The 16,484-nt window shown below is 36.3% G+C and overlaps 1 protein-coding gene across 1 annotated transcript; it reads right to left on the minus strand.

Annotated features, from left to right (window-relative positions):
* Window positions 1-5,431: 5,431 nt before the first annotated feature.
* Window positions 5,432-16,154, minus strand: LOC139864117 (phragmoplastin DRP1A-like). Its single transcript, XM_071852701.1, has 16 exons — window positions 16,020-16,154; window positions 9,128-9,191; window positions 8,907-9,011; window positions 8,704-8,802; window positions 8,451-8,501; window positions 8,308-8,369; window positions 8,037-8,127; window positions 7,778-7,842; window positions 7,374-7,568; window positions 7,095-7,214; window positions 6,922-6,992; window positions 6,563-6,788; window positions 6,358-6,408; window positions 5,961-6,189; window positions 5,710-5,849; window positions 5,432-5,560 (listed from the first exon to the last, which is right to left on the minus strand). Exons 1-16 carry the CDS (start codon window positions 16,152-16,154, stop codon window positions 5,432-5,434), a joined length of 1,833 nt encoding a protein of 610 aa, XP_071708802.1.
* Between the last annotated feature and the right edge of the window lie 330 nt (window positions 16,155-16,484).

The raw sequence follows: 16,484 nt of genomic DNA on the forward strand, positions 1-16,484 counted from the left end.
AAATTATACTTATGAGATTAATATTTACATAAATTAAACCATACCAACATGATAAGCAATCCAAATTGTTGAGACTTGTGTTTTTGAAAAGAGTTTTACACAACGTTTGACCGTCCAATATGACCGATGATATCACGAACTATATAACATAGGATAATTATACGTTTGTGTATATATATGTATTTATATATATTTAACATGATCTAAGGATGGTTTAACATCTCATTGTGTACTAATGACAATGAGTTATAAGTATATTTTGAAACTACTAACTTAAGTTTTCAAAACGATAACTATACGTAACATTCTTTGATATATATACTTATAATCTATAATGCTTATACATGTATCGTATATATAATGTATTTAATCACTATTTAAGGACTTAAATACATAAAACAATATAAGTATATTCACAAAATATAGCTATATTTGAATTCTCGTTCCGTTTCCTCAAGATTTCTATACGTATATCTAGGGTATATGTACCCGTATCATACCCAGCTTCTATACGTATTTACTATTAGTATATACACATCAAATCAACATCCTAATCAACATTATTACTGCCCTAGATATGAGGTAACTAGGATTTGTCAAGTAGTATGAATTATTAGTAAGAAAACAAAATTAGGAATCCTTTTCTTTCTTTATAAACTAAAAACGTTTTTATAAATGAACACCATTTCTTCACTCCATTTTCTCATACCTACACCCTCATTTCTCTCTCAAAATACTCCTAACTTCATACTTGATCATCTTCAAGCATTTTCCCCATCATTTAGCTTCAATTACAAGCTTTAAACACCATAAGAAAACTCTTTCAAGAACATATCAAAATAACCACCCATTTGAAGAAGTTTACTTCCAACCTTTTGATCTAACTCCACCACTCTTTGATTCCAAGATTATTTCTTATCTTTTGCAGTAACTTTGTTCAAGTAACTTGAGGTAGTAACCTTGTTCATAATCTTATTCAATTCATATTCATATAGCTATCTTATTTTGTGGTATAAAATTTTAACAACAAGAACATAGTTTGAATGATTTCAAACTTGTTCGCAAACTAAATAGATCCTTCTAACTTGACTTTTAAAACAATTCAAGACCTGTAATATATCATAATGATATGCTAACCTAACAAGATATAACTTGGTTTTACAAAGAACATCTTAAAAACTGAATCTACGTCGTCGGAGTGCAACCGGGGGCTGTTTTGGGTTGGATAATTAAAAACCATCTTGAACTTTGAATTGGAAGTTCATGTTCTGGAAAAATAAAATTTCTTATGAATATGTTAACACATAAAAATTTCATGGTTTAACTCAAAGTGTAAGTATTTTTAGAAAAATGATCATTAAATGTTGTTTTTATGATGAAAAATGATCACTTTCATAAGTTTCACCAAAGTTTGACCTATAACCTATGATTTCGAATACAAACTAAGGTATTTTCAGTTCATATTCTTAAAATTTGACTCGATCCAAGGAAGTGGCAAGTTGAACCAACAAAAACGGAGTTGTAATGAAGAAACTACGACTAAAACAAGATTGGGTATCCGAAGCTAGTTTAGCTACGAAAATATTTGGAGAAAAAGTAAATTAATCATATCTTTTCTAATTAATATGATATTTTATATATAATTACTTATGATTTGATTTTATATATTTCAGGACCACCCGTAAACAACACGAGAAGATTAATCATAAGACCTCATGATTGTACGCAACACGTCATTTGACAACACGGTACTTTATGTACGCAACACGTCATTTGACAACATGGTACCATGGGTCGAGATTAATTCTGATCAATACGAATACGATGGGGTCTTTATTTATTTTATTTAAGCAACTAATTGTGGACCACTAACATCGGACTGCTAACTACGGACTAAGAAAATATTAAAAGTATTAAAAGTATATATATATGTAACGATTACTTAAAAAGAAAATATGTTGATATGTTATATATATGGTTAGGTTCGTGATATCTATCGGAGACCAAGTCGAATTAAATACCTTCAAGGCAAAAGTGAGTTTCATTTGCTCCCTTTTTAATTGCTTTTGCAATGTATATTTTTGGTCTGAGAATACATGCGCTGCTTTTATAAATGTTTACGAAATAGACACAAGTACTTAAAAATATATTCTACGTTGAGTTGTACCACTGGCATACTTCCCTGTAGCTTGGTAACTACTATTTACATGGGTATTGTAAACGCGAATCCTGTTGATAGATCTAACGGGCCTGACAACCCCAACCGGACTGGACGACCAGTATTCAACGGTTGCACAGTACTTCGTTTTGTAGGCTACACTTGGTACGGTGTAGTGAGATTATATAATAAAGGGAATATGCGACGTTGATTAATAGTTAAGTATGGTTACCAAGTGCTCAACCACTTAGAATGCTTTACATACACTTGCGAGTGTATTATGTTTATGATTATGAAATCTTGTGGTCTATTAACATATTGAAATGATTGTTATGATAAACCTATGAACTCATCAACCTTTTGGTTGACACTTTAAAACATGTTTATTCTCAGGTACGAATTAAGTCTTCCGCTGTGCATTTGCTCAATATAAGGACATTACTTGGAGCCGATCATCGCAATGGGACCAAATGTTGATGACTTCGTCCAGGTGGATTAGGACGGGTCCTTTCAGTTAATTAATTGATCGGATATATTCTTGAGTTCTTGACAGTAGGATGAAACATTAGGAAAACTGTCCAGCTTGAGATTTGAAAATTGTTGTTGAAGTTGCACCATTCTGGAACGTTCATTACCATGAAACAGACCTTTCAATCGTTCCCACACTTGTTGGGCATTTGAAACAGGTTTCAAAACAGTTTCCATTACAGAACTATAGAATCTAAACGTTTCCAGGTTTCAGAAGATGGTGGAGTTGGTGTTGCGTTAGTGATGGTTTCAGTGGAAGATGATGATGAAGAATCAGTGGTAGGAATGATGTGTTGAATTACTTGGTAGGCTCGATAATGGATTTTGAAAAGCTCGAACCAAGAACCTTATTTGCTGTTCTCCATGTCCAGAATGATTGGGATTGAGTTTTTAATGTTACTGACTGTTAGTGCAGGGTGGAATTTGGAGGTATCTGCCATTGTTAAAAAGAAAAGAGGAGATGGAAAATGAAGATAGTAAGCGAGTTTTTGGGAGAGAAGGAAGACTAGTCTGATACGGGAAAATTGTTTAAAAATGTATCGAACTTTTATCAAATTCCTATTGTATGCATCCAACTTTCAGATTTCCTATTGTATGCATTCAGCTTTTATATCTCTACTATTGTATGCGTTGAATTACTTATAGCTAAGGTAGCAGGTCAATATGTAGAAAACATTACACAATTGGTCCCTCCACTTAACGCTCGTTAATTTTTACATTAAGTCTTATTTGATCCTACCATTCTCTTCATCATTTTCAATAATTTCAGGCCAGATTCATCACCATCAATATAATCTTACTTGTAAACTACAATTTTTGTGATCATAGAGGTCAACTTATTGATACTTACTTTTAGTCCAAATTTGTCAAATTCATTTCGTATTAGTTTCTTTACCTAGCATCATCATCATTGAAGTTCCTTAATTGTGTTACGCATCAACCAACAATAATGGGAAGAATTTAAAATACCACCAAAAATCCAGTAACCAAAGTAACTAAAAAAATTAAGATTAGACCCATGTGTGAATAAAGAAATGGAAATTTACAGAGTCTCCAAAATGAAGTTACAATATACATCCCTTCTCCGTATCTCAGATCTACTTCAACCAATTAATCAGATCTACTCCGACCAACTGATCTAAGCAACGATTTATACAACAAGCGTCAGAGAAGGTGGTTGGTGTTGCAGGTGACGATGAAGACTGTTGCAGGTGGTGGCGACGATTTGGGTTTTTTAACTGATGGTGATAGTAGATCAAGAAATGGAGAGCTGAGTTTAAATGGTGGTGGTAGTGTGCTTTAAGATTCTAATTCTAATTTCATTTATAAAGAAATGGAGAGATGAAGAAATAAAAGAAGATGAGTTTTCAAAGAGAGTAAAAAAGATGTTTTTGGATTTAAAGGGAAAGGTGAAAAAAGAGGGACTAATGATGTTAAAAATAAGCATAAATGACTACTATGTAATATTTGAAAAATATGAAGGACCAATAATGTAATTTTGTCTAGTATGTGACTTCAAGTTTATCTGTTATAACAAGTTAAGCACATACAATAGAACACTTTAAATAATTAAATGCATATAATAGGAGATCCGAAAGTTGAATACATACCATAGGAATTTAGTAAAAGTTCAATGTATTTTCAAACAATATTCCCGTCTGATACCATAAAGGAGTAATATCCCTGATTGATTTGCATTCACAACTCACCTTACATATATACAGGATTACATGTTATTTTAGGATAATATAACAAACCTTCAAACATATTAGGAAGTGATATGTATGACAACTATGATCTGCTAATATATTTGACATATATATACACGTTGACTATTGAAAACAAACATATAGATTCAACAAAAAGGTCGCGGATGCTAAAAAGTAGAAGCGTAAAACATACTTTCTCTTGTACTACGAACAAGAAATTTTACTACCGGTATGCTGTCATTACTTCCTTGTGATACAGCTACAACCATACCTAAAAAAAAAAAAAAGGGGGAACTTCATTAGAAGATTAACCATTACAAGTAATCTAGTGATTGAGGCCCTGATATCGCTCCAAGAGGTCTCCGGTTCGAATTTTGCGATTACAAGATAACCTAGTGATTGAGACCCTAATATCACTCTAAGAGGTCTCTGGTTCGAATTTTGCGGTGACCAAGGAAGGTTTGAAAAGGAGATAGTGTTATAGTATGAGGTTAGATTACTCTCCCTACCGGTAACATTAAAAAAAAACCTTATAACTATTTACTCTTCATTAGAAGATTGAACAAAAGGACATAATCAAGTATATCATTCCTTATATTTATCATCTTTGTTAAGGTCAGTGATCAATCTAACAATATAAATATATGTGTGTGCTTAATCAATAAATGTTTATGTATGAGTGCAAGACCTCTTTTACAACCTACTTTATCATGTGTTTCAATGTTATTTAAGTTAACAATCTTGTAAATTTGATTTTGAAAGTTCTAACCGAAACTGGATCGAATTCTAAATCGGATTTCGGTTTGGTTTGGTTTTAAAATCTGAATTCGGTTTCTTTTCGGTTTTGCTCCCAAAATTTTCAAAATCAAAACGAATAAAGCAATAAAAACAAAATCTGAACCGGTAACGTAAGGGGATGTAAAACATCACAAAATGAAAGAGTAGTGTAAGACTGAAAACAATGAAAACGAAGATCTGAATTTTTTTTCCCAGTAAATTAAAAAAACTGGTCACTGTATTTAACATATATTGATCATCAATCGGCCCAGATAACTGTATCCATCTCAGACTGGGCAACTCGATATAGTTCCAGCCTCTTTTCTATGTTTTGACGCCTTTCTGTTATTGCAGGATCTTCGTCCAACAGTTTACCCAAATATCTTCCCTGCAAAAAAAGTTATAATAATAAGAAATAAGAAATATAATTATGATATAACTATAAACACACAGACTCATATACTTATATTATGCTTTCCTTGGCCAATATAGAAAAAGGATAACCATGAATAATGTTCAGTTGTGATCGAAACTTACCTCCTTCGATCCCAGCTCAGTAAAGAAAAGATCGAGTAAGCTACGTTTGGCCTCACGTACTTGACAATACACAACGGATTTGGGGATAGAGTGCCTCAAAGTTTCAACCACCATTTGGACATAAGACAACACAACTGATCCTGTTTATAATATACAAAAAGCCAAGGACTAATTAGAACATTTCCGATATACATGTTTGATGGGAATTTGATACTGTTAATATTAGAAATGATCTTGTTATTGATACGTACCAACTCTGCGAAGATAAGCTTCGTTATATCTATCAAATGTTGATTGTGTTGGATTTCTACCCTTGTCAACATCTTGCGGAAGCTTCCTGAAATAGTCAACTGTCAAGTAACTGCACTCCATGTCGACTAATTGTAAAGTAGCTCTTTTACTTTCATGCCTCATCCTGTCTAATGATTCAAAAGCTGCATTCATCACTTCCACCTTAAGAGATGGATATTGCTTCAGCTCCTAAACATTCAAAACAATTTATAATCATTTTTAAAGATAATCAACATGAAACATACATCTTTTAATCAAAACCTTAAATATTCAAACAAATTTATTTTTTTTGGAATGTCCCATAAAATTCCAACATTCTTTTCTTGGTGATTTTGCACAAAAAATAAATTGACTGACCGAGGTTTCATTAATCGACTTGCGAACTAAATCCTTCAGTATACCATGAACCTGAAACCAATAAGGAATACCACAACGGATTGCAGCGCTGTGAGTATTTTTCTAACAGACAGAACTGCACAACTAAATTAAAGACTACGCGACATATTGACATTATCTGAAAACTATTTGCAAAAAAAAAATCATTATATGTTTGCGTACATACCGCATCAACAACAGCCTCAGCAGGAGCTTTAATAGTAACTAAGCTAGATTCAATAAGACGGCGATAACCTTGTTCGGGAGCTATCAAGTGAGGTTGATATCCATCGGCTTCAGTAATTAGCTTTCTCACATTCTCCATCGAAAGTAGCCTGTCAAACTGTAACCTTTTTAAAGCAGCAGGAAGCTGTATATCAAATACACCGTACACTTTTTCACCACCCGCTCGTCTGCACAGAAAATTACATTTTTTTGAACATAACTCAAATACGCATTATCCAACAATTTCCAAAATATATGTAAAGTAGAAGCAACAAATGCGTAAGGTACTGTGGAAAGAGACTATCTCCATTTAAGACATACATGCCATCAAGATGTTCTTTGAATATCTGATCAAAAGCACGGCTTATCTCCATGATCATATATAATTTTCCCTGCAAAACAAAAAAAAAAGACCGTTTAATCGAGCTAACATGTGATAAAAACAATAAAAAAAAGGATAAGCAAGTAGTGAAGTAGATAAAGCATATGCTTACTCCGGCATCAGCAGCGATGGGCTTCCCAAGACGACTTAATTCGGTTTCAAGGTCAATGATTGTTCTGCTGATGAGAGACTGAAGACCAGGGATCTTAGACTTGATGACAGATTCCAAATGCTGAAACGATAAACCATCTCATGAGCAAATTTTAAATCATTAAACAATGATTTTAGACGTTACGGAAAGCTCTAAAATGAGAGACGATGCATTAACAAGATAACCCAACTTAAGCGTAGACACTGAAAACGTAAACGCTCATGAAGAAGATTAACTTACCCTTGAAAGCACTTTCCCTAGATACTCAGAGCCCAATCTGTTAGTAAGATGTCTGTACTCGAGAGAATTTGCAAAATACTCACGCTCTCTCCTTCGAGCGGCAATCATATCGATATTTTTATTAATATCAGCTTGAGATCGGTTAACGACACCAATCCAAGGGAATTTTAGCCTATGTGATCTTCCTTCCAAAATCTGCAAAACCTAAACTTTGTGAGAATGATGGACCCTGAATATTTGAAGTAAAAAATTAAAATTATCATACAGCCTTAAAAGTTTAGTTTCCAGCTTCATCCACATCATTTTATTTCAGTATAGCACTAACGTGCATAATTAATAAGGTCAACATACAATTATCTTTGAGTCGACAAATTTTATCAGTAGACTCGTCAGTGGTAACTTACATCAACTGCATCAGTACCCCGGTCCATGAGATCAATCTTTGTCAAAACTCCAAAAGTTCTCTCCCCTGTGTATTCAAATTTGATAATTCGAGACAGAAAGATTGAAGAGCAAATAAAATTAAGGAAATATATGCATAAACAAATTAACTACACGTTCAACAAAAAGAACAGGATATGTACAAGTATCAAGAATGTGAACTGATCAAACTCAAACAAATAGATAATTTAGTGTATGTCTGTATTGAAGATGGTATATTACCTCTTGGATCCACTTCACGAGAAATTTTGATCGCGTCGGACGTTGCAAGATCTTGGTTGGCAGGAGAAATTGCCAGAATAATGCAGTTAGGCTGCAAGGTGTAGGAATACAGATAGAGTTCAATATATGGTAACCCCGGTACACAAAATTTCAGGTATCAAAGTATTGTTGGGTCACAAGAAGTCAAGAACTACACTTTTTGAAAAAGGAAAAAATACAATGAAATGTAACTGTACTTGCAAACAGGTAGGCGTATTTGAAAACAAAATACCTTCTCAACATAGGAGCGCACCAGGTTTTCAATATCTTGCACAATGCTATCAGACTGACCCTCTACAAAGATCACATATGGTAATATAAGAATTAATCAGATCCAACTTACCTAAAATCAAAAAATGCATGATGTTAACTCACCAACAGCAACTTTTGTCAGCCCAGGAAGATCAATCAGAGTTAGGTTTACCACTGTCAAAAATCAGATATAAATTAGCAATATTTTTATGACCTGAGCTACAAAAAAGCATTAAGGGTTGAATAACATATACGCACTAGTAGCAGGTACATCAGCACAAGCTTCAGTATGCTCTTAACTTATTAAAAACTAATGACTCCTTCGTGTAAATTTGTAATCAAAATATGAACTACTTGTAAGAGAAAGCAAGGATACCGTTAGGAGAATATATGCTAAGGTATATAGGAACAGATGAAATTTTCGTACGACCAGTCTCTCGCTCAGTCTCATCAGCAATTTCTTTCCTCACAGCAACTACATAAGATATTAAAGTGAGTTAAGAACTAAGAAACTGACAGATAACTTTTAGAGAAGATAAAAAAAGCACATAAAATTGAAAAATACTCTGTAATTCATACCAAAATCACTGAACGGTTTTCTTGGAAGGTGAGCAAACTCTGCATATTCTTTTCCTTCCTCGATCCTATAAAGTTGCAAAACAAGAGGACGCCTTGTAACAATCCCTGTATAAACACGTTGCCACTACAATACTTAATCACATTTAACATGTGAATCCTTAGAAAAATGGTAATATGATATTTGTCTAAAAGAAATGAATCAGTAACAAATAATTTATTACCAGAGCCACGAGGTAAAAAATCCTTTCCGACAATACTCTCCAGTACAGATGATTTTCCGGAGCTCTAAGAACAATTTATTGTAATTAGAAAGAGAAACAAACTATTAGGAGTTTAATTACTTGCAAAAGTATATAACAACGTAACTTACCATAATCAAATTGGAAAATGTATAGTTAATTCATGAATCAAGCAAATCTCAATAACTTAGTTATGCAGTTACCAAAATCTACCAATCTCTTAAAACTATTACCTAAATGATCATATCTGTGACTAACATACCGTGGGCTAATTACTATAGCACTGGCAGTGCCTTTAAAAAAAAAAAAAAAAAAAAACTATAGCACTGGCGGTGTTAGGAAGAGGGGATCGCCTGGACGTTGGGAGATACAAATTTGAGAGAAAAACAACTCTATTACTCACAAGAATAGATTTACAGAGTATTACAAAACTCTTACAAAAAAACTCTCAAACTCACACACACTATCTAGGTTGTGATTACACTTTTCTGAGTGATTTGAGATAATTTACAATGAAAGTTTGCATCTCTATTTATAGCAAAAATTCTATGGCGGTGAATGGTGTGAACGAAGAAGGTTGGCGGAAGTTGGCGGCCGTCATCGTGTTCAAGTTTGCTACTTCCGTATGAGTTGTTCAAAGCTGGAAACGTTGAACATCTAGATGGCAGCTGGAACAGAGCCATCTAGATGACGGCTGGAAACCACTGGAAACCATCAATTCTCCCCCTCCAGCCGAATCCACGAACATTCCAGTTATGTCTCTGCATAACTTCAACTTTTCTCGAGTCACCACCTTTGTTAACATATCCGCAGGATTCTCCTTTGTATGGATCTTCACTAGTCTCAACAGTTGTCGATTAATTACCTCGCGTATCCAATGATAGCGAATATCAATATGTTTTGTACGAGAATGGTACATGGAGTTCTTGCTCAAATCTATAGCACTTTGACTGTCACAATATACCTTGTACTCCTTTTGCTTGATTCCAAATTCTTGGAGATAACGCTTTAACCACAGCATTTCTTTTCCAGCTTCTGCGGCATCAATATACTCTGCTTCAGTTGTGGATAATGCAACACACCTCTGTAGTCTTGACTGCCAAGAAACAGCTCCCCCTGCAAAAGTGTAAATGAATCCTGAAGTAGATTTCCTACTATCAGGATCTCCGGCCATATCCGCATCTGTATAGCCTTCCAAGATTGGATCAGCTCCCCCGTAATAAAGACATAGATTCTTTGTACCTTTAAGATATCTGAGAGATCCATTTTACTGCATCCCAATGCTCTTTCCCGGGGTTCGAGAGAAAACGACTCACCGTTCCCACTGCATGAGCAATATCGGGCCTTGTACACACCATCGCATACATCAAACTTCCAACTGCTGAGGAATATGGTACTGACGACATCTCCCCGATCTCTTCCTTGGATGAGGGACAAGAACTCTTGCTTAACTTGAAATGGTTAGCTAATGGAATGCTAACAGGTTTGGCATTGTTCATATTGAACGTGAAAACACTCGTTCAATATACTTCTCCTGAGATAGCCATAACCTTTTATTCTTCCTATCTCGGGTTATCTGCATTCCCAAAATCTGTTGAGCCTGTCCTAAGTCTTTCATGTCAAAAGACTTGGAGAGTTCCTTCTTCAGCTGGTTGATCTTCGTTACGTCTTTCCCTACGATCAAAATATCGTCTACATAAAGTAGAAGAGCAACGAAATTTCCTTCAGAAAACTTCTGAATGTAGACACACTCATCTGCTGCAGTTTTCTTGTACCCGTGACTCACCATGCACGAGTCAAACTTCTTGTACCACTTCCTAGGTGCCTGCTTTAAACCGTACAAACTTTTCTTCAGCTTGCATACGAGATTATCTCCTGAAACATCAAAAAATTCTGGCTGCTCCATGTAAATTTCTTCATGTAAATCTCCATGAAGAAAAGCTGTCTTTACATCCATCTGTTCAAGCTCCAAGTTCATACTTGCGACCAATCCAAGTATGACTCTAATTGAAGTCATCTTGACTACTGGTGAAAATATCTCGTCAAAATCAATCCCTTTCTTCTGTTGGAATCCTTTGACTACAAGTCGTGCATTGTATTTCACCACTTTTCCACTACCATCCTTTTTCAGCTTGAACACCCATTTATTTTTCATTGCCTTCTTCCCGCGTGGAAGTTCTACAATCTCATAAGTTTGATTTTTCTGCAGAGAATCCATCTCATCCTGCATTGCGAGCAACCATTTTTCTTTATCCTTATGAGTTACTGCTTCATGAAAACTCTCCGGTTCTCCATCTTCAGTAAGTAGAAGGTACTCGGATTCTGGATATCTACTCGATGGAATCCGACCTCGTTCAGATCTATGAACTTCTGGAACATTCTGAGGAGATCCACCATCATCTTGACCTTGTGATGGTGCTGGAACGTCTGGCAGATGGGGTTGTGGCTCCCCCTGCTCAGCACCGTCATTTTCCTCATTATCTTCTACTTCTGGCATTTCTTCTTGCACTGAAAATTCATTTCTCATGAATGATTCCGCTGTTGCCTCTGGCACCTGAGCAGCAACATTTGACTTCTGAGATATTGTGGGCTTTTCAATATCTTCTATTGTCTGGCTTTCATGGAACACCACGTCCCTACTTCTGATCACCTTTTTCTCCTTTGGATCCCATAATCTGTATCCAAATTCTTCATCTCCATAGCCTAAGAATATGCATGGAGTGGTCCTTGCATCCACCTTCTACCTGAGCTCCTTGGATACATGTGCGTACGCCAAACATCCAAATACTCTTAAGTGAGAGTATGATGGATCCTTTCCAGACCAAAGTTTCTCCGGAACTTCAAAATTCAGTGGTACTGATGGAGATCGGTTGATCAAATAACAAGCGGCTCTGACTGCTTCTCCCCAGAATGGCTTTGGCAGCTTAGCCATACTGAGCATGCTCCGAACACGTTCCATGATTGTTCGGTTCATTCTTTCTGCTATACCATTATGTTGAGGGGTACGTGGGACCGTCTTCTCGTGTCGGATGCCATATGATCTGCAATAGGCATCGAACTGTCTGGAAGAGTATTCACCGCCGTTGTCGGATCGAAGACACTTTAACTTCTTTCCTGTCTCACGTTCTACCATGACATGGAACTGTTTGAAGTAATTGAACACCTGGTCCTTCGTCCGCAAGAAATATACCCACACCTTTCGAGAAGTATCATCGATAAACGTCAGAAAGTATCGATTGCCGCCAATTGATTCAACCTCTAAGGGACCGCAAACATCAGAGTGTACCAGACTTAGTAACTCTGATCTTCTCGTTGAAGAGGAATTAAACGAGACTCTATGCTGCTTACCAAACAAACAATGATTGCAAGGATCTAGCGCAGCATCCTTGTCTACATTGATAAGCTTCTTCTTTATTAGGGTAGACAACCCTTTCTCACTCATGTGACCGAGTCTCTGGTGCCATAAATTTTGTGAAGCCTCCTTTTCTGCAACATTAATACTGTCTGTGCAGATCTTCACATGAGTCTTGTAAAGTGTGCCACAAATGTGTCCCCGAGCGAATATCATAGCGCCTCTTGACAATTTCCATGTGCCTCTACTGAAATGACTATCATAGCCCTGTTTATCGAGAGCTACTCCGGAAAGTAAATTCAGCCGAAGATCTGGCACATGGCGGACATCCTTCAAAGTGATTGTGCTCCCGGAACTTGTCTTTATCTTGACATCACCAATTCCGACAATCTCAGCGGAACTGGAATTTCCCATCTTCACAGCTCCAAAGTCTCCAGCTTTGTATGTTGTGAAGTATTCCTTGTATGGAGTCACGTGGTAGGAAGCTGCAGTATCTACCACCCATTCTGTGTCTTCTCGTGAGACGTGAAGGCATGTCTCATCATGGGTTGAACAATAAGCTACATCACCAGGGATAGTCACTAATGTTTCTCCACCCTTATTCTTCGGCTGTGAACTACTTTGACCTTGTTCCTCTTTTAATCTATAGCAGTTCTTCTTCATATGTTCCTCTAATCCACAATGATGGCATTTATATGTTTGTTTTCTGCCATCAGCTGACCTGCCCCTGCTCTTGCTTCTGCCTCTCCATTTATTTTTGCTACTCATTCGTTGTCTCCCCCGATTCTCTGTGACAAAGGCATGGGTTTGATCTGTGCCCATGTCCTTTCTCCTTGCCTCTTCACTGAATAGGGTATCCTTGACCATTGACATGGTAAGTTTGCCATTCGGGGCTGAGTTGCTGAGTGTTACTACCAGCGTTTCCCAACTATCGGGAAGGGAACTAAGTAGCAGTAGCGCCTGAACTTCATCGCCAAGCGGCATCTCTACAGAAGATAACTGGTTGACCAAGCTCTGGAACTCACTGGTATGCTCGGCAACTGAAGTTCCACTTTTGAGCTTCATGTTGACTAAACGCCTCATCAGCAGGGCTTTATTCCGAGCAGTCTTGGCCTGATACATGTCCTCCAACTTTTTCCAGAGGACATATGCGTCTGTCTCTTGTGCAACATGGTGGAAGACACTATGATCAATCCATTGACGGATCTGACCAATAGTTTTTCGGTTTGATCTCTTCCACTCTTTCTCTTTGGCAGAATCAGGGTTTATACCCTTCAATTCAATAGGATCGAACAAATCTTTATAGCTGAGGAGATCTTCCATCCGAGGTTTCCACAGCGTGTAGTTTGTGGCTGTGAGCATAATCATAGCTCCGGAAGATGATGTTGACTCTTCTGTGGACATTATCACCTTACAAATAATTTTTCAACACAAACGGGGTTGAATTGTAGAAAACAGAGATCACCGTTACGTCCGGAACAGTTGAAAATGGTGGAATAGACACTTCGCGGCTTAAATTCCACTTACGGGGCAAAATTATAATTTTTATAAACTTCAGGGACCAAGAATGAAATTCTGAAAATTTCAGGGACCAAATTGTAAAATTTCAGAATTGCTACAGTACCGCTACAGTACCGCTACAGTACTGCTACAGTGACTTGCTACAGTGCCGCCGGCTGCTACAGCGAATTGCTACAGTGATCGTCTTCTCCGGCAAAAATTCCGGCACCGGTCGTCTTCTCCGGCGAGATTCCGGCGAGTTGACCAAATTTTGACCGCGTTTTCTGGGCTCGTTATAACTCCGTTTAAGTCGCCGTTTTTTGTGTTGGACTCGGTTCAACGAGACGAATCCAATGGTACACTCAAAATTGAATTTTGAGAAAACTTCTGAAAATCCAAAAACTCAACCAACGTCTCTAACCTGGCTCTGATACCACTTGTTAGGAAGAGGGGATCGCCTGGACGTTGGGAGATACAAATTTGAGAGAAAAACAACTCTATTACTCACAAGAATAGATTTACAGAGTATTACAAAACTCTTACAAAAAAACTCTCAAACTCACACACACTATCTAGGTTGTGATTACACTTTTCTGAGTGATTTGGGATAATTTACAATGAAAGTTTGCATCTCTATTTATAGCAAAAATTCTATGGCGGTGAATGGTGTGAACGAAGAAGGTTGGCGGAAGTTGGCGGCCGTCATCGTGTTCAAGTTTGCTACTTCCGTATGAGTTGTTCAAAGCTGGAAACGTTGAACATCTAGATAGCAGCTGGAACAGAGCCATCTAGATGACGGCTGGAAACCACTGGAAACCATCAGGCAGTTCCATAAAAAAAGGAAGCAACAACAAAACGATCGAGTCGTTTAGTGAAAATAAAAAGAAACTGTTATTTAGTTACACAATAATACAAATAATTGCTGAAAATATCTCTTCCCAGTTAATTAATGACCTCACCTGTACATTCACTTTAAAATTATCAAGTCAAATTTATCTACTGCTAAATTTGAATTTGATCAACTTTTTGGCTATTCAGTTAAAAGAGGAAAACCAGTTAACTATTACTATTATACATATTCTGATCATAGCTAGCTCAAATATTAATCACATAAACTTTTTGGGTGTTGATTCGTACACCGCCTGTTTTTAGCCGTACACCACCAAATGTGCTTTACAGTGTTGTACAGTACAACACTATAAAGCACCTTTAGTGGTGTACGGCTAAAAACAGGCGGTGTACGAATCACTCCCCAAACTTTTTAGCTTACACAGTAAACAATATGGAGCACTAGTTATAAAACCTACAGTATTTTATATTTACACTAATAATTATACCATACAATCAATTCCTCTTTAACATCAATTTCTTTAGGATCACGACGTAAAATCAAGTCACATCATTAATCACAACCTATATTCCCATTATTTACTAATATCATTCTTCAATCACTTTTTGACTTCCAGTTTATTTAAAATTAAGAAGAGCTACATAGTAGATATACATATATAAATTACGACCAAGAGGTTGTAGATTTAAGTCCAGAATATGACATCATGTATATATTCATTGAAAAACTCGTATGAGTGTGTGAAATTGACTTAAAAGAAATAGATTATAGATATGGAAACAATATAATTAAGTTTTAATTTACTTCCTATACTTTCAGTTAATTACGCTAATACATACATGCTAGCATAATCCCATTATTAACAGGTACAACAGAAAGTTTAGCCCTAAGTTAAAGTTATCAGATGAAATGAGCATAATGATCAAAATTATACGGTGAACAGTTGCGCTAGGATGCATGTTACATACACAATTTCATACGATTTCGAATCAATTACATCAGTACATGTTCTCAATACCACTTATTAACCTACAACGTAACGGATACAATTTAGCCCTACAATAAACAATATCGAAGATCAAACACAGCATATATAGTAACAAATATTCAAAATCACACGATTTAATCATAGAAATAAAAAACGGCATTGACAACGGCGATCGACGGAGTACCTGACCGCCGACGACAGCGATTGACGGAAGCGAGTCCCAAAGAGTAGGAAGAGATGAATGTTCTTCACCGAAATCACCTAGGGCTGTGCATGTTTTTTGTAATTTGTTAATGGAATCAATTGAACTGATGTTCATTTCTTTTTTTCTTTTTTTTTTTAATTTTTACGATGATTACGATCGGAAAAATTGATTGAATAGAAGCTAGATACAGATGAAAAGATGAATTAGGGCTTAAAACGAGAGAAAATAACGGAAACGAGTGAAATTTGGAATGCTGATTTGATTTGATTCGAAGTTGGGTATGCATGTTCACGTAAATAGGCGCGTGCGTTTTGGTAGATGTGTTTAACAACTTTCTTAATTTTACAATTTTAACCCTAAGCTTTTGAGACTGACAAAAAATTAAACCAACTTCGTGTGTCCAAAATGGTAAACTGGTAATACCTTCTCCTTCAGCCATACCAA

The sequence above is a fragment of the Rutidosis leptorrhynchoides genome, chromosome 8 (genome assembly GCF_046630445.1).
Source record: "Rutidosis leptorrhynchoides isolate AG116_Rl617_1_P2 chromosome 8, CSIRO_AGI_Rlap_v1, whole genome shotgun sequence".
NCBI classification, from domain to species: Eukaryota; Viridiplantae; Streptophyta; class Magnoliopsida; order Asterales; family Asteraceae; genus Rutidosis; species Rutidosis leptorrhynchoides.

What these genes read in the sequence shown, in the direction of transcription:
- LOC139864117 (XM_071852701.1), bottom strand. Translation starts at nt 16,154, where the DNA reads ATGAACATCAGTTCAATTGATTCCATTAACAAATTACAAAAAACATGC. An exon ending in TGCGCTCCTATGTTGAGAAG is followed by an intron (nt 8,128 to 8,307) that starts GTATTTTGTTTT and finishes TACACCTTGCAG; the next exon opens with CCTAACTGCATTATTCTGGC. An exon ending in GGGGTACTGATGCAGTTGAT is followed by an intron (nt 7,569 to 7,777) that starts GTAAGTTACCAC and finishes TAGGTTTTGCAG; the next exon opens with ATTTTGGAAGGAAGATCACA.